At 43.2% G+C, this 25,444-nt stretch overlaps 1 protein-coding gene across 2 annotated transcripts in view; it reads left to right on the forward strand.

Annotated features, from left to right (window-relative positions):
* Nucleotides 1–1,134: 1,134 nt before the first annotated feature.
* The window catches only part of sh2b3 (SH2B adaptor protein 3), a 63,024-nt gene continuing 38,714 nt past the window's right edge, over nucleotides 1,135–25,444 (forward strand). Inside the window, exons 1-2 of one of the 2 annotated variants that reach the window (XM_041900268.2) lie at nucleotides 1,135–1,208; nucleotides 16,152–17,182. In XM_041900268.2, coding sequence (XP_041756202.2) covers nucleotides 16,205–17,182 — 978 coding nt within the window. In that variant the 5' untranslated portion in view covers nucleotides 1,135–1,208; nucleotides 16,152–16,204. Of the gene's footprint in view, nucleotides 1,350–16,151; nucleotides 17,183–25,444 lie in introns of both variants that reach the window. The other variant, XM_041900267.2, reaches the window with a different exon arrangement.

The following is a 25,444-nucleotide window of genomic DNA, read 5'->3' on the forward strand; positions in this document are numbered from 1 at the left end:
GATTGGTCACGTACACAGATTTTCAGTTGTTATAATAATAATATGCCATTTAGCAGACACTTTTATCTTTTATCCAAAGCAACTTACAGTCATGCGTGCATACATTTTTGTGTATGGGTGGTCCCGGGGATCGAACCCACTACCCTGGCGTTACAAGCGCCGTGCTCTACCAGCTGAGCTACAGAGGACCACCGTTATCACAGGTGCAGTGAAATGCTTGTGTTTCTAGCTCCAACAGTGCAGTAATACCTAGCAATACAAAACAATAGTACACACATAATCCAAAAAGTCAAAAGAAAGAAATTAAGAAATATCAGAACGAGCAATGTCAGAGTCCAGAATGTAAACAGTATATAATGGTGTGTATAGACAGTATGGACAGTATATGAAGAGAAAAGGTGTGTACAACAGTAGTTATATAGGATGAGCCATGACTATCCATGAATATTATTGAATTCAGATGTCTGTGCCTTAGGTCGATGGTAGAGGTTTTGTTTAGAAATGTGATACCCTATCAACGAACCTATGCCATGCTATGAGTTTTCTGCAGGACCGCGTGCCCAGGGTCCCTGACCTCCAGGGGGCCCCCATTGATTTTGTCCTAATGTTTTAGTCACTCAGATAGCATGTGAATGACATGGCCATGGCAAAATGTGTAGAATTGTAGGAAATTGGCTTTAAAACTGCAAAGTCTTCCCCAGATTATCCAGCCCTGAATTTTTCCATGGGCTTGACACAGACATAATTTTGATTCTCTTTGAGGTTAGATATTGATTATGCAATAGTAAAATAATTATTTTACTTAGGCTACATAACACTGTCAGTCATCATTTCCTGCAATCAAATCAAATCAAATTGAATTGGTCACGTACACATATTTAGCTGAAGATATTGCTGCTGTAGCGAAATGCTTGTGTTCCTAGCTCCAACAGTGCAGTAGTATCTAACAATTCATAATATTGTCCGAAATGTGTCTTTAATTCATCGTTAAGACCTCTGACGTCATCATTAATTTGATTTCACTGCTGTCATGTTCGTACTTTTTTCTTTGCTTTATTTCTGGACTTTTATTGTGAATGTTTTTCTAAAACGTCACCCGGAACTGATGAAAACGATCTCGCTAATGCTGCTGGCTTCACACCAGTCAGTTTCGTTCCTGGAAACGCATTCAACATGAGAGAGAAAGCAACGGGTTTTCGGGCTTGCAGGTACATTCTAAGTATATATGTATTATGTACCGAAGTTTGTTTTAGTTATTATAAATGTTTCACAACGCATATGGGTTATGCTACGTCCACGTTTTTGGAATGTCGTCGTGCAACGGGTGCCCATCCAAGATAACAGAGAACGTGAGTATAGCCTATTGTCAAGAGCCTTGTGTCAAATTTGGTCTTGTTTCCGAAGTACTCAAAACAGAGCGCCAATCGTTGGAATAAGTGTCGTTAAAGATCAGCTAGCTTGCTTGCAATTAATTGTCCACACATAGTAGCTAATTTCGGTGAAGTTTTATCATGAACTCCAATTGTGTTTAGTTGTTAATAACTATCCACTGTAGAAATGTGTACATTTCTGGATAAAATTTAAAGGGCCGTCATCTCCATCCCTGACGTGACTACTGGCTTGCCACTGCCTTAGGTAGTTTCTTGCAAAACGTTATTCTGAGAAAGACAACCAAGTCAGACCACAAACGGGATTTAGTTAAAACTGCTAAACTTGCTGAATGGTTATGTATGACTATTTTTACTGTCACACACTACCAAACACACCACACATTCAGCAAGGTAACGTTGTGTAACGTTCATATAGTGTTATGTAGAACTAACATGCCTCTCTGACATGTTGAATAAGGAATAATGTACAGCTGAAGTCGGAAGTTTACATACACTTAGGTTGGAGTCATTAAAACTCGTTTTTCAACCACTCCACAAATTTATTGTTAACAAACTATAGTTTTGGCAAGTTGGTTTGGACATCTACCTTGTGAATGACACAAGTCATTTTTCCAACAATTGTTTACAGACAGATTATTTCACTTATAATTCACTGTATCACAATTCCAGTGGGTCAGAAGTTTACATACATTAAGTTGACTGTGCCTTTTAAACAGCTTGGAAAATTCCAGAAAAGGATGTCATGGCTTTAGAAGCTTCTGATAGGCTAATTGACATCATTTGAGTCAATTGGAGGTGTACATGTGGATGTATTTCAAGGCCTACCTTCAAACTCAGTGCCTCTTTGCTTGACATCATGGGAAAATCAAAAGAAATCAGCCAAGACCTCAGAATTTTTTTTTTGTATACCTCCACAAGTCTGGTTCATCCTTGGGAGAAATGTCCAAATGTATGAAGGTACCACGTTCATCTGTACAAACAATAGTACGCAAGTATAAACACCATGGTACCACGCAGCTGTCATACCGCTCAGGAAGGAGACGCGTTCTGTCTCCTAGAGATGAACGTACTTTGGTGCGAAAAGTGCAAATCAATCCCAGAACAACAGCAAAGGACCTTGTGAAGATGCTGGAGGAAACAGGTACAAAAGTATCTATATCCACAGTAAAACTAGTCCTATATCGACACAACCTGAAAGGCCGCTCAGCAAGGAAGAAGCCACTGCTCCAAAACCGCCATAAAAAAGCCAGACTACGTTTTGCAACTGCAGATGGGACAAAGATCGTACTTTTTGGAGAAATGTCCTCTGGTCTGATGAAACAAAAATAGAACTGTTTGGCCATAATGACCATCGTTATGTTTGGAGGAAAAAGGGGGCTGCTTGCAAGCCGAAGAACACCATACCAACCGTGAAGCAAGGGGGTGGCAGCATGATTCTGTGGGTGTGCTTTGCTGCAGGAGGGACTGGTGCACTTCACAAAATAGATGGCATCATGAGGAAGGAAAATTATGTGGATATATTGAAGCAACATCTCAAGACATCAGTCAGGAAGTTAAAGCATGGTCGCAAATGGGTCTTCCAAATGGACAATGACCCCAAGCATACTTCCAAAGTTGTGGCAAAATGGCTTAAGGACAACGACATCAATGTATTGGAGTGGCCATCACAAATCCCTGACCTCAATCCCATAGAAAATGTGTGGGCAGAACTGAAAAAGCATGTGCGAGCAAGGAGGCCTACAAACCTGACTCAGTTACACCAGCTCTGTCAGGAGGAATGGGCCAAAATTCACCCAACTTATTGTGGGAAGCTTGTGGAAGGCTACCCGAAACAACATTTGACCCAAGTTAAACAATTTAAAGGCAATGCTACCAAATACTAATTGAGTGTTTGTAAACTTCTGACCCACTGGGAATGTGATTAAATAAATAAAAGCTGAAATAAATAATTCTCTCTCTACTATTATTCGGACATTTCACTTTCTTAAAATAAAGTGGTGATCCGAACTGACCTAAGACAGGGAATTTTTAGTAGGATTAAATGTCAGGAATTGTATTTGGCTAAGGTGTATGTAAACTTCCGACTTCAACTGTATATCTGCAACGTTTGCCTACTGAATGACCTTGGGCTAAGTTCAAAAATGTAGTAAATCTTTCAGTATATGGAATCGGTGGTGTTTTGAACACCTAGTTTGCATTCAAATGGTTTGAACGTAGTGAACATTGCAGATAGACATGGAATTATAAAGCTGGCATGATTTTTACTTTTCAGACATGCATGCATGTGTTCTAGTACATATCTGAACGCTCTACAAAATGTTGCCTTGCTGAATGTGGGCCCCCCATAGCTTTTTGCAACATTATGCAACTCTATAGTCTACTGAGGATAGAGCAGTTGTCAGCACAAAGTAGCCTATACTTGTCCTTTGGTTTCTCAGAGGGTGGTTGTTTACTGTGCTACTGCACACGTTTCACCATTTCTTAAAATATGTCACTTGCTGCTTGGGGTCACACAAAGATCAGAGAGCTTGGAATCCAAACTGAATATCCCATGGACCGGCTTACATTGGCTATCAGCGTCCTCCCAAAAAACTATGGGCGAGCTAAGGCTGGATTTGCACTTCACTAGAAGTAGCCTACTCCGTAGAGTCTCCGCAAACCACTTTTGACTGCACCGCACACTGCATGGAGGGCTCCGCACAGAGATTTTGATGCATGGCAGAATTTGTAATTATGCAAGTGTCTGTGATGTTTACTAAGGATAATGCTTGGTGGAGTGTAAACCCATCCTTAGCCTGGAATCCCCAAAATGCTACACTTTGGATTAGGGCAATTCCTTTTTAAGAGTGATGCTGAGACTCAGATTTGTCCCTTTTAAAATATATGGCAAACAAAAAACAATAATTGCAAAGTTAAACAAACCATACAACTCTAGGTCCCCTGTAGCTCAGTTGGTAGAGCATGGCGCTTGCAACGCCAGGGTTGTGGGTTCGTTTCCCACGAGGGGCCAGTATGAAAAATGTATGCACTCACTAAATGTAAGTCGCTCTGGATAAGAGCGTCTGCTAAATGGCTAAAATGTAAAATGTATGCAAAAGGACTACTTTTAACAATTTCCAGTGAAAATGTTTACAGAAACACATTTACTCGAAGAACAGTGCAGATACAACGTTTGGTAACAGAATGATGGCACAAACAGCACCAACAAATATTTGGTCTTCAGATTGGTTGAAACTAATCCAATCCTTGACGAATTCATTCAAATTCGTTTTGCATAAGGCCAAGGATTCTGACAATTCCGACAAATTCAGATGACTCCGACAACAAATTTGTAAAACTCTGAGCGATATTCCAGGCTATGCTACACTTACCAAATAGGCCTAGAAAGTTGAAGAGCGGTGTGCACCGTTTTAGGAGAACGTGACACCAATACGTAGGCCTACCTTTGCAAAATGTAGCAAAACGTTTAATTATGTCACCATCATTGACAGTTTGTCCATATTTGTGGATTTTGGTACCAGCTCACAAAAACTTGTTTGGGAATATTTTTGTTCTTACCTATTCCTAAAACTACTGAGCTTATAGGCTAATAGTTTTCTGCTATAGCCTATGTTTGAAATGTGTACACAAGCTCAATCGGCAGAATAAATGGCGTTCTGATGAGCTCTGTTGTGGGTGACTCACATGGCAACATCAGTCGTACACATGATTACAGGATGCAGAATAGAGGAACAAGTGGGGAAGCTGGCGCAGTTGCACAATCCCTTTGTTATAGACTTAAATCAAAACAGTAATTATCTCAGCGAAGCTATAGGCCTAAGAGGTGTGTGTGTGTGTCGGAGCGTGCTCGTCTGCCTGAACACAGGTTTTATACACAAAACAAATCCTAGGTTTTTCTCTTCAAAGTAGAGGTGTGCATCTGGTGAGATGAAGTGATGAAAGGACTTCTTTAAAGTCTCTTGAAGGGCAAAATGAACTGCATCACTATGTTCCCTTCTCTATGTTCTAAACCTGCCACGCGTGCAGGTTTGGATGTGTTCTAGTTGCATGATATTAGACGGTTGTTTCTTGCAGGCCTACATGTAGGCTTGTCTATTCCTTGTGCTTTTCACATCTCAAGCCCTTGCCGACTCTGAAACTTTAAGAGCATTGTTTTTTTTAAGAGATGTTATCACCAACTATGCTTTCCGCTCCGTTAAGTGTTTCCAAGAATTCCATAGATTTCACTGGTGCAAGAGCTCTGACCCTCACCAGCCCTATAGTCATGTAAATGTAGAGCAGTGTTTCTCAGCCTAGAGGCGCCGCTGCCGAGGACGTTGCTGACCCCAGTGACCGGCCCCTCAGATGCTTTGCTGACACTTATTAGGGCCTAAGTCAGTTCTCAATTGCTAGTTTAAATGTAAGCATTCCTTCGAGGTAGAAGGACAGCCTTATGTTGCTTCCTGGAACTTGAAGGTCATGAAACAAATGTTAAGAGACATAGAGAGAGAGAAGCAGAACCCCACACCCTCACAGTAAGTTTGGACCCCTCCCACAGGGGAACAGTGTGTTATGATGCGAGTTGGTGATATGCAAGCCCTCTCTCCAGCCCTGCGTGTTTGAGATGAGTGCTGCTCACTGACAGACAGCTAGGGAGGGTTGCTTTGTGGAGTCATGAGGCCTCACTGACAGACAGCTAGGGAGGGTTGCTTTGTGGAGTCTTGAGGCCTCACTGACAGACAGCTAGGGAGGGTTGCTTTGTGGAGTCTTGAGGCCTCACTGACAGACAGCTAGGGAGGGTTGCTTTGTGGAGTCTTGAGGCCTCACTGACAGACAGCTAGGGAGGGTTGCTTTGTGGAGTCTTGAGGCCTCACTGACAGACAGCTAGGGAGGGTTGCTTTGTGGAGTCTTGAGGCCTCACTGACAGACAGCTAGGGAGGGTTGCTTTGTGGAGTCTTGAGGCCTCACTGACAGACAGCTAGGGAGGGTTGCTTTGTGGTGTCTTGAGGCCTCACTGACAGACAGCTAGGGAGGGTTGCTTTGTGGAGTCATGAGGCCTCACTGACAGACAGCTAGGGAGGGTTGCTTTGTGGAGTCTTGAGGCCTCACTGACAGACAGCTAGGGAGGGTTGCTTTGTGGAGTCTTGAGGCCTCACTGACAGACAGCTAGGGAGGGTTGCTTTGTGGTGTCTTGAGGCCTCACTGACAGACAGCTAGGGAGGGTTGCTTTGTGGTGTCTTGAGGCCTCAATAAGAGGAGGCTCCAAGTCTAATATCCCTCTTAGAGAATGTGAACCATGCATGTACTACTGTACACATGCATAGCAGGAGAGAAGACTATGATGTGTGTGTGTGCTGTGTAGGAACCCATGTGTTGAGGTGGGGGGGGGTCTTTGTGTCTCTATGGAAACAGTAATGTTTGTTTTTGTAAGTGGATGTTGATTGTAGGCCTATAAGTAGGCAGTGTAGGCTACATGCAGTGCAGTCGTGGTTCACTTGAGCGTTGGGGCTCTACTCGTTGTGAATGAGCTTGGGGGTTCATGCTTTTAAAATATGAGAAACTTAAATTGATTAAAGACAGAATCCTTGAAAGATTGTGTGTGTGTAGTGAGGGGGTAGGAAGACGAGTCAGCAGCCTACAGTCAGTTGAGTGGAGAAGCGGAAGTAGGAACCCTCAAAAACAGCTCAGACAGTGAGGGGGAGTGAGAGAAAGCACGTGCACAGATAGGGCTCTACCTGCCCCTTTGCCCTTCCAGTCTCCAAAGTGCCCTTTTCGGTGGTGGTATAATTTCCCCCAAAATGATATATTTTTCAAATACATTCTTTGTCATTGTTGTTCAACCCACTGCCCGCAAATCGCCGTTAAATTCTCATCTATGCTTCAGAACCAAAAAGCTGCGAGTCTTGATTGTTGACCAATGACCAGCATTGGTGCGCAAAGGCGGGCGCGCATATCCAGATTAGTAACAAGAAAGAACTTGTTTCATTTCCTCCAATTTTGCCTGCCAAAAACCAAGTAGGCCTACATTTGTCATCCATGTAAAATACAGTTTAGCAATCTACTACTGACTCATTTTAGCCAGAACAATACGCTACCTGGCGATTTGATTGATCATGTTTACATTTTCTAATAGGCGTAGTTTGGGTGGCTACTGGCTATAGATAAGCAGCCGGAACATCGCACTGCCTTCAATATTATGGGATGATATTTGTGAGGAAGAACAGGACTACCCGGCTGGCTGCCCTCCATAGACATGGTGCAGTGCAGACAGAACGTGCTTTCCATATGATCCCGCAACCTTTGGACTCCAGAGAAATTACACGACGTACAGTGCCTTCAGAAAGTATTCACAACCCTTGACTTTTTCCACATTTTCTTGTGTTACAGCCTGCATTTAAAATGGATTAAATTAAGATGTATTTATTTTTTGTCACTGGCCTACACACAATGCCCCATAATGTCAAAGTGGAATTATGTTTGTAGATATTTTTACAAATTGAAACACTAAAATGTCTTGAGTCAATAAGTATTCAACCCCTTTGTTATGGCAAGCCTAAATAAGTTCAGGAGTAAAAATTTGCTTAAACAAGTCACATAAGTTCCATGGAATCACTCTGTGTTCATTAATAATGTTTACCATGATTTTTGAATGACTACATCATCTCTGTACCCCACACATACAATTATCTGTAAGGTCCCTCAGTCGAGCAGTGAATTTCAACCACAAAGACGAGAGGTTTTCCAATGCTTCACAAATAAGGGCACCTGTTGGTAGATGGGTAAAAATAAAAAAGCAGTCTTTGTAGTTACACCACAATACTAACCTACATTACAGAGTGAAAAGAAGGAAACCTCTACAGAATGAAAAAAATATTCCAAAACATGCATCCTATTTGCAATTAGGCACTAAAGTAAAACTGCAAAAAATGTGGGAAAGAAATTAGCTCTATTTCCTGAATACAAAAGCCTTATGTTTGGGGCAAATCCAACAGAACACATCACTGAGTACCACTCTTCATATTTTCAAGCATGGTGGTGGCTGCATCATGTTATAGGTATGCTTGTCATCGGCAAGGACTAAGGAGTTGTTTAGGATAAAAAGAAACAGAATAGAGGTAAGCACAGGCAAAATCCTAGAGGAAAACCTGGTCCAATCCAACAGACACAGTGAGTCAAATTAACCATTCAGCTGGACAATAACCTAAAACACAAGGCCAAATATACTTTGCTTACCAGTTGCTTACCAAGATGACATTGAATTCTCCTGAGTGGCCTAGTTACTTAAATCGGCTTGAAAATCTATGGCAAGACTTGAAAATGGCTGTCTCGCAATGATCAACAACCAACTTGACAGAGCTCGAAGAATTTTAAAAAGAATAATGTGCAAATACACTGTGTACAAAACATTAAGAGCCTATGCTCTTCTCATGACTTAGGCTGACCAGGTGAAAGCTAGGATCCCTTATTGATGTCACTTGTTAAATCTACTTCAATCAGTGTAGATGAAGGGGAGGAGACAGGTTAAAGAAGGATTTTTAAGCCTTGAGACAATTGAGACGTGGATTGTGTGGGTGAATGTGCAAGACAAAAGATTGGGGGGGATGCAACTCAAAATTAGGAAGGTGTTCTCATTGTATTGTACAATCCAGGTGTACAAAGCATTTAGAGACTCATCCAGAAAGACTCAGAGTTGTAATCGCTGCCAAAGGTGATTCTAACATGTATTGACTCAGGGGTGTGAATACTTACGTAAATTAGATATTTCTGTATTTCAATACATTTGCAAACATTTCTGCAAACATGTTTTCACGTTGTCATTATGGGGTGTTATGTGTAGATGGGTGAGATTATTATTATTTAAATCCATTTTGAATTCAGGCTGTAACACAACCAAATGTGTAAGAAGTGAAGGGGTATGAATACTTTCAGAAGGCACTGTATCCCTAGTTGATATTGGTTGCTAACATGAATGACTTTCAACTCCAAATGCAGGTGTAAAACAGTTTTATTTCTGTAGCCTAGCTTGCATTTTGTAAATGCATCACCGTTTATAGCTGTAATAACAGGCTACATTTGCACAGCGAATGTTCGCGCATTTTTGCGTGTGCATACGTGCGTGCCCGGGGGTCGCAAGTTTTGTACCATTCCTTTTTGGGGGTCGTGAGTCAAAACGTTTGAAAACCACTGGGATACATGATGGTGGCAACAAATGGAGTTGGGCAACAGTATTTCTGACCATTTTCTATTTTGACTGGAATTGTCGGTCATTGTTAGTAAGTGCAGCATTTACTCCAGTTCAAAATAGTTTTGCAAAATACTTTACTCATCAGATTACTGCTTTTCCCTCATCTTGTAAGAATTGCTCAACTAGTCTGTGACCGCGGCTCAGGACTCTTTTTTTGGGGGGTGTCCTCTTTTTAGTTTGAGAACATGCCACCCCCAAAAGGTCTGAGCACGGCCCTGAGTGAGAGTCAAAGCCGGGGACCGGGGTGAGCCGGTACATGATTCACACCTCAATCATTTGCTGTAAGTGACTCTATGAAAACAGATGCCTCTTATTCACAAAGTGCTCAGGCTGGTTCATGGTGAGAACGTGGAGCTCACTTGACCCACTCTTCACAGAGCACAGACAGAGGTCGTTTTGCACACAGCAATGAATACATTGTTATTGAGTTGAGCACTTTTAATTTTCACCTGTCCCCATGTTACGGCTCTTGCAGATAGTGGTTCCTTGGACCAGTAGCCTGACAGATGGATGGGGAACCCGTTGTTTGACGTATGCTGACTACTCTGTTTGAGTTCTGATAAGAGTTGGCTCTTGGCCTATTTCTTGGCATATGACCATGTAGCTTACTTGGTGAGTGACTGATTTAATTTGCATGAGGAGTGGAGTAACTTGTTTGTCTGGCAGGGCTGAGTCCACTCCAATGGTCTCCATCCATCCATGCCCCAGGGCTGAGTCCACTTCAATGGTCTCCATCCATCCATGCCCCAGGGCTGAGTCCACTTCAATGGTCTCCATCCATCCATGCCCCAGGGCTGAGTCCACTCCAATGGTCTCCATCCATCCATGCCCCAGGGCTGAGTCCACTCCAATGGTCTCCATCCATCCATGCCCCAGGGCTGAGTCCACTCCAATGGTCTCCATCCATCCATGCCCCAGGGCTGAGTCCACTCCAATGGTCTCCATCCATCCATGCCCCAGGGCTGAGTCCACTCCAATGGTCTCCATCCATCCATGCCCCAGGGCTGAGTCCACTCCAATGGTCTCCATCCATCCATGCCCCAGGGCTGAGTCCACTCCAATGTTCTCCATCCATCCATGCCCCAGGGCTGAGTCCACTCCAATGGTCTCCATCCATCCATGCCCCAGGGCGTGTCTTTGATGAGGTGTGGGAGGTGTCCTCTTTCATGCTCCCCTCATTTTGATTATTAAAAGATAATCACGGTTTTTGATACCTTTTTAAAAACATTAAATGCATTATGAAATAATTACATTCAAATTATTTTTAATAGCTTTTTAATGGAAATTCCAAAGCCAAAAATAATGAACATTCAATTGCCAAAACAAATATTCCATCGACTGTCAGGTTCACATTGGGTAGACATCAATAGAAAAATAGGAAATTACTATGAAATAATACAATATTTCAGTTGTGTATTTTCCTTAATTTTATTTGATGACTTAGTTTTTCATTCCTTCAAAGTCATCATTTAATCTCTGCACAGGCAGTAGCAGTCAGTCAGCCAGCCAGACAACATTATCTCTCTGTTCTCCCCGCACTGTACTGTCTTTAGTCATCCTATTTAGCTAGCCTACCTAAGTATGCTGCAGAGCTGTCTGACAATCATTTTACTAGTTTTTCAAAGTAGATAAGGCATACTTTCACGAACTGTCTCTGTCCCTCTCGTCGTTGTGTACTTTCCTCTCTCATGCGGTTTGCGGGCTGCGTGCGTTCTGTGTGTATCTACGTAGCAGGCGCAAAAGTGTATCCATCTCTGTCCGAGCCGGAAAGAAGAGGTGTAATGCATTATGGTCATTGTAGTTAATTATCACGTTTCTGCGCTGAACTAGGTTGAATATTTGAAAACTACAACTCCCTTCAGCCTAGCGTCCCATATAGTTCTTACTTGATTTCTCTCGTGAATGATTTTGGTTTCTCTAGAGAAATGGCACGTTGGGTTTTTATGATGAATAAAGAGATGCTTGAAGTGGAGGTGGAGAATTGAACTGGAAAGTAGCTGCTTGGGCCAGATGGTTCTGTAGTAGGGAGGGGCTAAATCTGCTGTGTTTTCACATCTGCTGTGTTTTCACTAGTTCCGATTTTTCCACTTCCGCCAATAAAAGTAAACAAAGTAGCTAGCTAGCGCACACAAGATTTGCTTCTGCATTCCCAGATTAAAACCTTTGCATTAAGCTACTAGATGTGCTCGTGCTACCTGAAGCATGACACATTTGCTTTTGGACTGTAGAGCAGATTATTTCCTTTCTTTTATTGCATATGTTTTTATTAGTGTGTTATTACATTATTGTTATTCGCCACACCTTTTCTTTTTGCCATATTGCTGGCACCTTAAGCGCCATAACAGTACAAGCTACCAAAACAACTTTCACAACCATAAATACTTCAAGACAAGCAAGCGCACACATTTTCTTTAGGAAATGTCCTTTTTCTAGTTATTGTTTTTCTGTACTGTAAACTATTCATTTCGTCAGTTCCTTCTCTCAACCCTCACTGTCTGACACAGGGCAAATCTTTACTTGTTCCGTGCATTTGGCTTGGCATTCGCTGCTTCATTCTCTATTTAAAAAATCCAGGAAATGTTGAGTTGTTTGCGTTATCTCAGTGCGTCATAAGAATAGCTACATTGTGTTGTGTGGAGCTTGTATTGTTGTGAGTAAGCCTGTTGGAAGAACTGGGGACAAAGGCTTTTTCATTATATATTTATTATTGCACATGGACAAAACAGAACACAGCCTAAGCCTACACATCCCATCCTACACCAATATGCTCCCGTTGCTGTATAACCGCCAGCTGACAGACCCGTCTCGTGACTGTATAACTGCCAGCTGACAGACCCGTCTCGTGGCTGTATAACCGCCAGCTGACAGACCCGTCTCGTGGCTGTATAACTGCCAGCTGACAGACCCGTCTCGTGGCTGTATAACCGCCAGCTGACAGACCCGTCTCGTGGCTGTATAACCGCCAGCTGACAGACCCGTCTCGTGGCTGTATAACTGCCAGCTGACAGACCCGTCTCGTGGCTGTATAACTGCCAGCTGACAGACCCGTCTCGTGGCTGTATAACTGCCAGCTGACAGACCCGTCTCATGGCTGTATAACTGCCAGCTGACAGACCCGTCTCGTTGCTGTATGACTGCCAGCTGACAGACCCGCTCTGTGTTTCAGCTTCCTCTCTGGCTCAGGGTAGTGAACTGAATGGGAGCTCCCACAGTTTCCAGGCCAGGGTACTGTAGGGTACAGTTTGTGTTGGAGATGGTTGCCAGGCCAGGGCAGGGTTTCCTGTTCCTGAGATTGCTGCCTTAGTGGCACTGGTCGCTAGAGCTTTCTTTTGTCTCAGTGAGTCTGCCACCTGGGTTCCCTCCCTCCCTCCCTCCCTCCGAGAGCCAGGCCAAAGCACATGAGGCTTTTACATATCCACGTCTCTTGGTTCCCTGCTTGGGGGGGGGTTAGGGCAGTGACACTGGAGGGTTAGGGCAGTGTCACTGGAGGGTTAGGGCAGTGTCACTGGAGGGTTAGGGCAGTGTCACTGGAGGGTTAGGGCAGTGTCACTGGAGGGTTAGGGCAGTGTCACTGGGCACACGGCTGAGCCCGAAAGGAATACAGGGGGACAGAGACCGCCTAGGGCGAGGCAGGCACACAGTGAAGAAGGAGAGGAAGTGTGTCTTGCCGTGCTGGAGGCTGCTGAGTCATGGCTGGGCTGGCTACACTGATAGAAACAGCCATCTGGGGGCCAGCGGCAGGGGTGGGAGTCCCAGCGGGAGCATGCGTACAGGGGCTTTGGGGGCGGAGAGGAATGGTAGTGGGACATTGATGGTTGGTGATGCAATATTTCTGGATGCTGCCAACGCCTCTGACACACATATTGTGACGTCTCTGTCCACCATACGTGATATGAAAAACATGGGGTTTGTTAGAGAGCCAAAACAGAAATAGGGCTGCAGTGCTCAGGCAAATTTAGGTTATAGATGCCAGTCCAGAGATAACCAGAGACCACGTTGTGTTTTCCATGCAGGTCTGGGGCCACTCCCCCTGATTCTGTGGTTTCTGAGAACGGGTCGACCCTGCTTCCTCTTTTAGTAGACCCTACTCTGCGGCAAAGTTGGATAAATGGTATGGACATGATTGTTTAATACACCATGAAAGTACATAACTCCAGCACTGGGTTGTGTTGGTTTTTGACGTTTAGAGACATGTTGAAAAACAGACACTAGTGCAGGGATGTCTTTGAAAAGGTCATTGAATGTCTCCATTTAGGGAAGATGGATGTATCAGTCCATTGACCCATTAAGTCACTTTCTAGCGGTTCTTTCATTTCCTTATTTCACTGAAGATGTGTGTGAGAAGAGAAAGGTGGGGTTTTATCACTCCATCCAATGGTAAGTCATCTCATTTGAGAAAAACATTGGCACAGCATGTGTGACCTTTTTGGTTTTTTAAAGCACTTGGCAATTATGAAGTAGACGTCCACAATTATTTAGAATTTTTTTTTTTGTGGACAGTGATTTTTTGGGATAAAACCGTTAGGTCTATTACAATATCACAATCAAGCTCAGAACATTTGATTTTCAGCTTAAAATAAAGACTACACTGGATCTATTTTGAGTTTCATCAGCGTTGGTCTTCTATCTCGAGGGAGGAAGAGGCTATAGAGAACAGCCTAGTGTGTTTATTGACAACATTAGGCCTCATCATGAGACCCTCCTCTTGAATAAGGAGAAGTCCCCAGTTGTAGCATCCATTTGAGAAATGCTGATGAAGCCAACTTCCTCAATCTGCCCTTCATTCACTCTCACATTACTATATTGGCTCCATTCATGTGGCAGTTTCCCTGTGTAAAGCGTATAAAAGTGATCTGGGTTTAATCTAATCAGGTTTTATTGCTCCCCTCTACCCCCACCATGCTGCTCCTTGCCTCAGCACTCACTAACAAAGAGCGAGAGCATCAGAGATGTGGCATCCCAGTAACAAGCATCAGTGTTGTTTCTAGCGCTTAGCAGAACAGGGAACAAGGAAGATCTCTTAAAGCCTTACCATGACGGTTTTGGTTCTGTAATACTACACATTATTCAGAAACCAACACAACCCAGTGCTGGAGTTATGTACTTTCATGGTGTATTAAACAATAATTTCCACATTACATACAATTTTCCAACTTTGCAGCAGAGTATGGTCTACTGGTAAGGAAGCATATAATTGTTAGTCTACACATGTTTACGAAGCATGTGACAAATACATTTGATTATTCATAAGACAAATGACATTTATCAGAGTTGGGCCTATTTGCGTCATCAAATCACATTGTATTTGTCACATGCTTTGTAACCAACAGGTGTAGACTAACAGTGAAATACTTACTTACGGGCCCATCCCAACAATGCAGAGAGGAAAAAGGATAAATACACAATGACTATAACTTGGCTATATACGCAGGGTACCAGTACCGAGTAATGATAACTTGGCTATATACGCAGGGTACCAGTACCGAGTAATGATAACTTGGCTATATACGCAGGGTACCGGTACTGAGTAATGATAACTTGGCTATATACGCAGGGTACCAGTACCGAGTAATGATAACTTGGCTATATACGCAGGGTACCAGTACCGAGCCAATGTACAGGGGTACGAGGTAGTAGTCTTCTCAATGTAGTCTAGTAGGCTACTTTTCCCTTATTGGTGTGCTAGCTGAAAGCAAGAACACTCAAAAATCTTACATGTACTGTTAATATGGTTTGCTTTCTTCCATAAGCTCCAGCGCTTGAACCGATACAAATAAATAAATAATGTAAACGTAAAAAGTGAAACTGCCACGTCGGTTTGGGATATTACAACAACAAAGAAGTTACTGCAAATAACCAACACTGTTTTTCCCCCTCAGACATCATGGCATGCGCGATAGAACAGCAGAATATGTACAGAATTTTTCTTTACCACGCTGCTCACCTCCATTTAGTCAACAAAACAAAAACCATAACGAAGGTGCTGGGGGCGAACAGTTTCTACAAGAGCAGTATTCGCATTGTCCAATGCATTTCGATGGCCATAGTGGTAAATAGACTTACTTTGATACAACCATAAATACTTCAAGACAAGCAAGCAGACACATTTTCTTCAGGACATATACTTTTATAGTTTATGACTGAGGCTACTATAGTAATTTGTTCTCTCCAGAAACCTTTTCTCTCTTTGGTAGATCTTCAGATTGAGCTGAATCTTCTTTATGAAAGGGCGTAGTGTGTTAGGCCTATCTCCCAATAAATCATATGACATCATTATTGGGAGCTGCAGTTACTTAACCTGTAGTCAAATTGGATTTGGTTAAATGAGATTTATGGTAGATAAATCTCCTCCGAATGTCCGCGTGTCGTGCATGGTACTTTTCCCCTACTTTGTTCTTTGGTGTCTGTTAAAGTAGAAGGTTTTACATTTGATTAAATAGACCTTTGGTCTGTATCAATTGTTGTATCTCAAATGTAAGTGAATGTATTCAAATGGCCACTATTAATAATATACATCTCCCCTCTTCCCTCCCCAGACCCCCTCAACACATTTTATTTGTAGTGATTATCAGCTGTGCTGGTTACTGCAATGAATGTTAACACTATCCATCATCAGGCGACGACCACAGCTTCGGTTGCAGCGCCTCGTAGCTGGAGGGAGTTCTGCGAGTTGCATGCCATTGCTGCGGCCCGAGAACTAGCCAACCACTACTGGAACTTTGCCAGGGAGCGGCCAGAGCACGATGTCGTCCCACCGGACAGCTTCTCCAAGCAGTTCAGTGAGCTGTTCCAGCAGCACTTCCACAGTGAGGTGGCCAAAGAGATCCCTGCATCGGCCCCTCCCCCCCTCCCCCCTCCCCCCATGATGGGCCGGCTCCGCATCACCTCCTTCTCCGGGGCACTGGACTACCGAGAGGCGGGCCGGCCTGGCGTGCTGGCCCCAAAGACGGAGCCCGTGACAGGGAGCCGGGAGCAGGGGAACCCCCTCCGATGCTCGGCAGCCAACCCGGTGCTACGAGCTCGAGCTCCCATCCGGAGCCGCAGCCAGGAGGAGGTGTCTGTGTCGGAGCGGCGGCCTGCGTCTGAACGGTACACCCCCACCTCGTCCTCCTTCCCCATTGCTGCTGAAGTCACACACTTCTCCGTCAGCCAGATCAGGCAAAGCGTGTGGCGTCTCTTTAAGAAGCGCCCGCCGCCCCTTCAGGACCTGCAGCCCAGCAGGCCGGGGGACAGGGGAACGGGTGGGGCTCTGGAGGAAGTGACGGCCTTATCATCGTCAGCGCTGACTGGGAACCCCTCCCCCGAGGCCACGCCCTCTGCCTCCATCCCGTCGACAGCGACCCACTTCCTAGAACGGCTGACTAGCAGGTTTGGCAGTAGGCAGAGTGTGAAGCGCAGGCCGCAGGCTGCGAGCAGCTGCAAGGAAGGCCAGCTGAAGTACCTGGTGGTTGACGACACGATCTCGGACACACAGCATCGATGGCAGCGCTGCCGCCTGCTGGTGAGGAAGATCAGAGAGGGCCTGGCAGGAGAGAGGTTCCAGCTGGAGCTCTACGACCCCCCCAAGGTACACTAAAGCCCCCTGATCCACGCTGCTGGACTGGGCTCTCCACTACCACTAAATTAATCTGGCTCTATTTTATCAAACTGGGCTTCACCTACTGTAGGCAATGGCTGCTTTATGATTGCTGATCATTTGGCAGTGACGTTTCTAACACTGATTTGGTTGTCTCTGTTAGGTCCCCTACCCAAATCCTGTACCATTTTCAAAGGACTTCTATTATTCCTATCAGATGATTGTCTTGTTTGGTGACGATTGTCTTGTTTGGTGACGATTGTCTTGTTTGGTGAGAGGTGCGTGAGAAATGAACATTGTTTAGGCTGCTCCACCTACACTGGCTGTCAAATGCGAATGATCGAAAGCTTGACATGAAAGTTTCAGTTCAGCTGACCTCCCACACTGTTTCCTGTCTCTGCCGCTGTTTACTTTTCTGAGCAGTAACCATGTTGGCCTGTTGTTTTGAGTGTTAACATTAGTAACTTCTCAAGGTCTGTGGAGAAGCCTGATAGGCTCTTAATGTAGCCTATATCAAGCCTCTGTACTGTCAGAAATATAATCTGCATGCTACGGAGCAGAAGCGTTACTGCGTCTGTTTGGAGGTGTACTCGTCTGAACGGAGGGAGAGAACCATAGCTGGCCAGGCAAACACACAAGCCCAGAGAGGGAATTGAGTGGGCAGGCTGCTGGATTCACACACACCATTTTACATAGCCTGGTGTAGTAGCCAGCCACACATAGCAGGCTGACCCTGTGTCAGATTGCCAGAGCTGGAAAACCAAGCGACCTTTAAAGAACATTAAAACCAGACATTTGTAAACCAGTCGTGGATGTAGGCCCAATAGTTTTTGGTTAAGCACAAGGCTTTGAAAAGGCTGTACTAATAATGTATATTTAGAAGGCAGCTCTGCGAACATCTGGTGTTTTAACACAGCCAAGTGCACATTTTGTTGCTAAAGATTGTTTGATTGAGAGATGTAATGCTGCAGCTCCATTAAGTCTCCACTCAGAAGTGTGTGTGTGTGGAGGCCTTGCACTATTTCAGAGAAATCTTGGCAGTGTTCAAAGCCAGAGAATATCCTTAAAAGGAAGAGTAGCTGTAGACCACAGCACACAAACATTGACATTCCCTCAGACTGTAGAGGCCCTCACAAATTTATATGAGCATTAAAGGATCACTTTACAAAAAAAAACATTTAGTACTTTGTTCATTAGTCAACTGTTGATATGGTCCCAAAACATTGCCCATGTCAGCAGTAAAGTTTTCAAGATATCATCACACCACTCACCGAACCTTACAATCTTACCACTCAGAAGTGTATACTTCTCGTGCTCTCTCTCTCGTTCTCTCTCTCTCTCGTGCTCTCTCTCTCTCGTTCTCTCTCTCTCTCGTGCTCTCTCTCTCTCTCGTTCTCTCTCTCTCTCGTGCTCTCTCTCTCTCTCTCTCTCTCTCTCGTGCTCTCTCTCTCTCTCGTTCTCTCTCGTGCTCTCTCTCGTTCTCTCTCGTGCTCTCTCTTTCTCTCGTGCTCTCTCGTGCTCTCTTTCTCTCGTTCTCTCTTGTGCTCTCTCTCTCGTGCTCGCTCTCTCTCTCTCTCGTGCGCTCTCTCTCGTGCGCTCTCTCTCGTGCTCTCTCTCTCGTGCTCTCTCTCGTGCTCTCGCTCTCTCGTGATCTCGCTCTCTCGTGCTCTCTCGTGCTCTCTCTCTCGTGCTCTCTCTCTCTCTCGTGCTCTCTCTCTCGTTCTCTCTCTCTCTCTCTCTCGTGCTCTCTCTCTCTCGTGCTCTCTCGCTCTCTCTCTCTTCTCTCTCTCTCTCTCTCTCTCTCTCGTACTCTCTCTCTCTCGTGCTCTCTCTCTCTCGTGCTCTCTCTCTCTCGTGCTCTCTCTCTCTCGTGCTCTCTCTCTCACACTGGAATAGATAATAAAGAAAAGTTAAATAAACAATCAGAAATTAACAGTAAACATAGCACTCACAAAGTAAAAAAAATAATAGACATTTCAAATGTTATATTATGGCTATGTACAGTGTTGTAACAATGTGCAAGTAGTTGAAGTATGAAAGGGGAAGTAAATAGACAGATAAATATAAACTGAACAAAAATATAAATGCAACATGTGAGGTGTTGGTCCCATGTTTCATTAGCTGATATAAATGATCCCAGAAATGTTTCAAATGCACAAAAAGCTTATTTCTCTAAAATGTTGTTTACAAATTTGTTTACATCCCTGTTAGTGAGCATTTATCATTTTCCAAGATAATTTATCCACCTCAAAGGTGTGGCATATCAAGAAGCTGATTAAACAGCATGATAATTACACAGGTGCACCTTGTGCTGGGGTGGGTGGGGGTGCTGAGGAGTGTTTCTGTCTGTGATAAAGCCTTTGTGGGGCCTAATGAATTTATTTCAATTGACTGATTTCCTTCTATGAACTGTAACTCAGTAAAATATTTGAAATTGTTGCATGTTGATTTTATAATTTTGTTCAGTATAATTTGTATTTACAATTATGTTTGTGCTTCACTGGTTGCCCTTTTCAGTGTAATCTGAGGGAAATATGTGTCTCTAATATGGTCATACATTTGGCAGGAGGTTAGGAAGTGCAGCTCAGTTTCCACCTCATTTTGTGGGCACATAGCCAGTCTTCTCTTGAGAGCCAGGAATGTCTACGGAGGCCTCTCTCAATAGCGGAGAGGCTTCCTTAATTTTGGATCAGGGAAGGACATTCAACAAGCACAGCACTTACACAAATGACTGATGATTGGCTGAGAGAAATGTATCATAAAAAGATTGTGGGGGCTGTTTTGTTAGACTTTAGTGTGGCTTTTGACATTATCAATCATAGTCTGTTGTTGTGAAAACGTATGTGTTATGGCTTTACACCCCCTGCTATATTGTGGATAAAAAGTTACCTGTCTAACAGAACACAGAGGGTGTTCTTTAATGGAAGCCTCTCAAACATAATCCAGGTAGAATCAGGAATTCCCCAGGGCAGCTGTCTAGGCCCCTTACTTTTTTCAATCTTTACTAATGACATGCCACTGGCTTTGAGTAAAGCCAGTGTGTCTGTGTATGCGGATGACTCAACACTATACACATCAGCTACAACAGCGACTGAAATGACTGCAACACTTAACAAAGAGCTGCAGTTAGTTTGAGTGGGTGGCAAGAAATAAGTCCTAAATATTTCTAAAACTAAAAGCATTGTATTTGGGACAAATCATTCACTAAACCCTATACCTCAACTAAATATTGTAATGAATAATGTGGAAATTGAGCAAGTTGAGGTGACTAAACTGCTTGGAGTAACCCTGGATTGTAAACTGTCATTGTCAAAACATATTGATACAACAGTAGCTAAGTCTGTCCATACTAAAGTGCTGCTCTACCTTCTTAACAGCACTATCAACAAGGCAGGTCCTACAGGCCCTAGTTTTGTCGCACCTGGACTACTGTTCAGTCGTGTGGTCAGGTGCCACAAAGAGGGACTTAGGAAAATTGCAATTGGTTTAGAACAGGGCAGCACGGCTGGCCCTTGGATGTACACAGAGAGTTAACATTTAATAATATGCATGTCAATCTCTCCTGGCTCAAAGTGGAGGAGAGATTGACTTCATCGCTACTTGTTTTTGTAAGAGGTGTTGACAAGCTGAATGTACCGAGCTGGCTGGACACCCATGCATACCCCACAAGACATGTCACAAGAGGTCTCTTCACAGTCCCCAAGTCCAGAACCGACTATGGGAGGTGCACAGTACTACATAGAGCCATGCCTACATGGAACTCTATTCCACATCAGGTAACTCATGCAAGAACAGATAAAAATACACCTTATGGAACAGCGGGACTGTGAAGCAACACTAACATAGGCACAGACACATGCGTACACACACGATAACATACGCGCTATACACACATACACATGGATTTTATATTGTAGATAGTGGTAGAGTAGGGCCAAATGGCATTCCAGTTTGCTCTGTTTTCTGGTTAGTTCTTTCCAATGTGTCAAGTAATTATCTTTTTGATGTCTTATGATTTGGTTGCATCTAATTGTGTTGCTGTCCTGGGGCTCTGTGGGGTCTTATTGTGTTTGTGAACAGAGCCCCAGGACCAGCTTGCTGAGGGGATGCTTCTCTAGGTTCATCTCTCTGTAGGTGATTGCTTTGTTATGGAAGGTTTGGGAATCGCTTCCTTTTAGGTGGTTGTAGAATTTAACCGCTGTTTTCTGGATTTTGATAATTAGCGGGTATCGTCCTAATTCTGTTCTGCATGCATGATTATAAAAAATGTTATGTTGTACACAGATGATATATTTGTAGAATTCTGCATACAGAGTCTCAATTTGGTGTTTGTTGATTTTTGTCCTGTAGTTCATTCAATGTAATTGGAGAATCCAGTGGGTTCTGGTAGTCTTTAATAGCTGATTCTAAGATTTGTAATCAATCATGTATATGTTTTTGCGGTTTATTCTTTGTTATAGAACCAAAAAGATTGGAGAAGTGGTTTATCCATGCATCTCCATTTTGAATAGATAACTCTTCGTGTTGTTGTTTGTTTAGTGTGTTACAATTTTCCCAGAAGTGGTTAGATTCTATGGATTCTTCAATTACACTGAGCTGGTTTCTGATGTGCTGTTCCTTATTTTTCCTTAGTGTATTTCTGTACTGTTTTAGTGTTTCAACATAGTGAAGGGATAGACTCAGGTTTTCTTGGTCTCTGTGTTCATGGTTGGATAGGTTTCTCAATTTCTTTCTTAGGTTTCTGCATTCATCAAACCATTTGTCATTGTTAATTTTCTTAGGTTGTCTGCTTGAATTTTTTTAGATTTGATAGGGAAGCTGAAAGGTCATATACAGTGGGGGAAAAAAGTATATAGTCCGCCACCAATTGTGAAAGTTCTCCCACTTAAAAAGATGAGAGAGGCCTGTAATTTTCATCATAGGTACACGTCAACTATGACAGACAAATTGAGTAAAAAAAATCCAGAAAATCACATTGTAGGATTTTTTATGAATTTATTAGCAAATTATGGTGGAAAATAAGTATTTGGTCACCTACAAACAAGCAAGATTTCTGGCTCTCACAGACCTGTAACTTCTTCTTTAAGAGGCTCCTCTGTCCTCCACTCGTTACCTGTATTAATGGCACCTGTTTGAACTTGTTATCAGTATAAAAGACACCTGTCCACAACCTCAAACAGTCACACTCCAAACTCCACTATGGCCAAGACCAAAGAGCTGTCAAAGGACACCAGAAACAAAATTGTAGACCTGCACCAGGCTGGGAAAACTGAATCTGCAATAGGTAAGCAGCTTGGTTTGAAGAAATCAACTGTGGGAGCAATTATTAGGAAATGGAAGACATACAAGACCACTGATAATCTCCCTCGATCTGGGGCTCCACGCAAGATCTCACCCCGTGGGGTCAAAATGATCACAAGAACGGTGAGCAAAAATCCCAGAACCACACATTTACATTTACATTTACGTCATTTAGCAGACGCTCTTATCCAGAGCGACTTACAGTTAGTGAATACATTTTTTTATATTTTTTTATACTGGCCCCCCGTGGGAATCATTTACATTTTACATTTACATTTACATTTTAGTCATTTAGCAGACGCTCTTATCCAGAGCGACTTACATATATGAATACATATTTTTTATTTTATACTGGCCCCCCGTGGGAAACGAACCCACAACCCTGCCGTTGCTCTATCAACTGAGCTACATCCCTGCCGGCCATTCCCTCCCCTACCCTGGACGACGCTGGGCCAATTGTGCGCCGCCCATGAGTCTCCCGGTCACGGCCGGCTGCGACAGAGCCTGGATTCGAACCAGGATCTCTAGTGGCACAGTTAGCACTGCGATGCAGTGCCTTAGACCACTGCGCCACTCAGGAGTCTCACACGGGGGGACCTAGTGAATGACCTGCAGAGAGCTGGGACCAAAGTAACAAAGCCTACCATCAGTAACACACTACGCCGCCAGGGACTCAAATCCTGCAGTGCCAGACGTGTCCCCCTGCTTAAGCCAGTACATGTCCAGGCCCGTCTGAAGTTTGCTAGAGTGCATTTGGATGATCCAGAAGAGGATTGGGAGAATGTCATATGGTCAGATGAAACCAAAATAGAACTTTTTGGTAAAAACTCAACTCGTCGTGTTTGGAGGACAAAGAATACTGAGTTGCATCCAAAGAACACCATACCTACTGTGAAGCATGGGGGGTGGAAACATCATGCTTTGGGGCTGTTTTTCTGCAAAGGGACCAGGACGACTGATCCGTGTAAAGGAAAGAAGGAATGGGGCCATGTATCGTGAGATTTTGAGTGAAAACCTCCTTCCATCAGCAAGGGCATTGAAGATGAAACGTGGCTGGGTCTTTCAGCATGACAATGATCCCAAACAAACGAAGGAGTAGCTTCGTAAGAAGCATTTCAAGGTCCTGGAGTGGCCTAGCCAGTCTCCAGATCTCAACCCCATAGAAAATCTTTGGAGGGAGTTGAAAGTCCGTGTTGCCCAGCGACAGCCCCAAAACATCATTGCTCTAGAGGAGATCTGCATGGAGGAATGGGCCAAAATACCAGCAACAGTGTGTGAAAACCTTGTGAAGACTTACAGAAAACGTTTGACCTGTGTCATTGCCAACAAAGGGTATATAACAAAGTATTGAGAAACTTTTGTTATTGACCAAATACTTATTTTCCACCATAATTTGCAAATAAATTCATAAAAAATCCTACAATGTGATTTTCTGGATTTTTTTTTCTCCATTTTGTCTGTCATAGTTGACGTGTACCTATGATGAAAATTACAGGCCTCTCTCATCTTTTTAAGTGGGAGAACTTGCACAATTGGTGGCTGACTAAATACTACATTTTTCCCCCACTGTATACTGTTTAGGCTTTCTACTGCCAAGTTTTCACCTTCACTATTGCAGTGAAATATTTTGTCCAGGAAGTTGTATAAAAGGGATTGAATTTGTTGTTGGCCAGTAGTTTTTTGGTAGGTTTCTACCAGGCTTGGGCGGTATACCGTATACCTGGGTATTTGGAAAAAGCCACAGGATGGTTTTTCAATAATGTCAGTACCGTTGAAACTATTTCTTATACGTTTTTTTAATAGATTTGAATATTTGTACCTACTTTTTAATTAAATACCTTCAGTCAACTTGAGCAATACGTTAGGAGAAAAATAACATTGCGTTTTTCATTTCACCTGTCACGTTATTATGAAGCTTACGGTAGTCCCCAGTCACGTGGTGTTTGTTTACAAGCACACAACGACGAGAGAGTCACTATGATCTAATTATAGTATGAAATTCACAACTAAATGTTTGCCAGCTAAATATCTAATAACTATTAAGTTAACTGTCTAAAATGTGCTAAATGCTCTGCAGTTGTGTATTTGGTTTGCTACTTTAGTAGTTAGTTAGCTATCTAGCTTCTTTAAGTAGTTAGCTTCTTCCAAAAACAAGCATTCTAAGAATTGTTCAAAGAATGTTATACCAAAAATAATTTTGCTATTTGATTTTGAATTTTAAGACCCATTGAAGTGTCAATTTTTTTCAAGATAATATTTGATTAACATTTTATTTTTGGCCTTACTGCTATTAGCCCATACAAATGCATTGAATAACAGATTCACTACATGGAACAACAGATAGTCCCCCCAAAAAAATCTAAAGGAAGTTTGTTCTGAAGTGTCTGTCCTATATCTGAGAGATATAAGAAAGATCATGAAACATTATGTATTTAACCCCTTATTTTTGGCACTGAACAGTCTCCATATATAGTGCATTCAGAAAGTATTCAGACCCCTTGACTTTTTCCACATTTTGTTACGTTACAGCCTTATTCTAAAATTGATTTAAATAGGTTTTTTTTCCTACACACAATAACCCATAACGCAAAAACAGGTTTTTAGAAATGTTTGCAAATAAATAAATGAAATATCACATTTACATAAGTATTCAGACTCTTTACTCAGTACTTTGTTGAAGCACCTTTGGCAGTGATTACAGCCTCGAGTCATCTTGGGTATGACGCTACAAGCTTGGCATACCTGTATTTGGGGAGTTTCTCCCATTCTTCTCTGCAGATCCTCGCAAGCTCTGTTAGGTTGGATGGGGAGCGTCGCTGCACAGCTATTTTAAGGTCTCTCCAGAGATGTTCGGTAGGGTTCAAGTCCGGGCTCTGGCTGGGCCACTCAAGGACATTCAGAGACTTGTCCCAAAGCCACTCCTGCGTTGTCTTGGCTGTGTGCTTAGGGTTG

The sequence above is a fragment of the Coregonus clupeaformis genome, chromosome 16 (genome assembly GCF_020615455.1).
Source record: "Coregonus clupeaformis isolate EN_2021a chromosome 16, ASM2061545v1, whole genome shotgun sequence".
In the NCBI taxonomy this organism is placed as follows: Eukaryota; Metazoa; Chordata; class Actinopteri; order Salmoniformes; family Salmonidae; genus Coregonus; species Coregonus clupeaformis.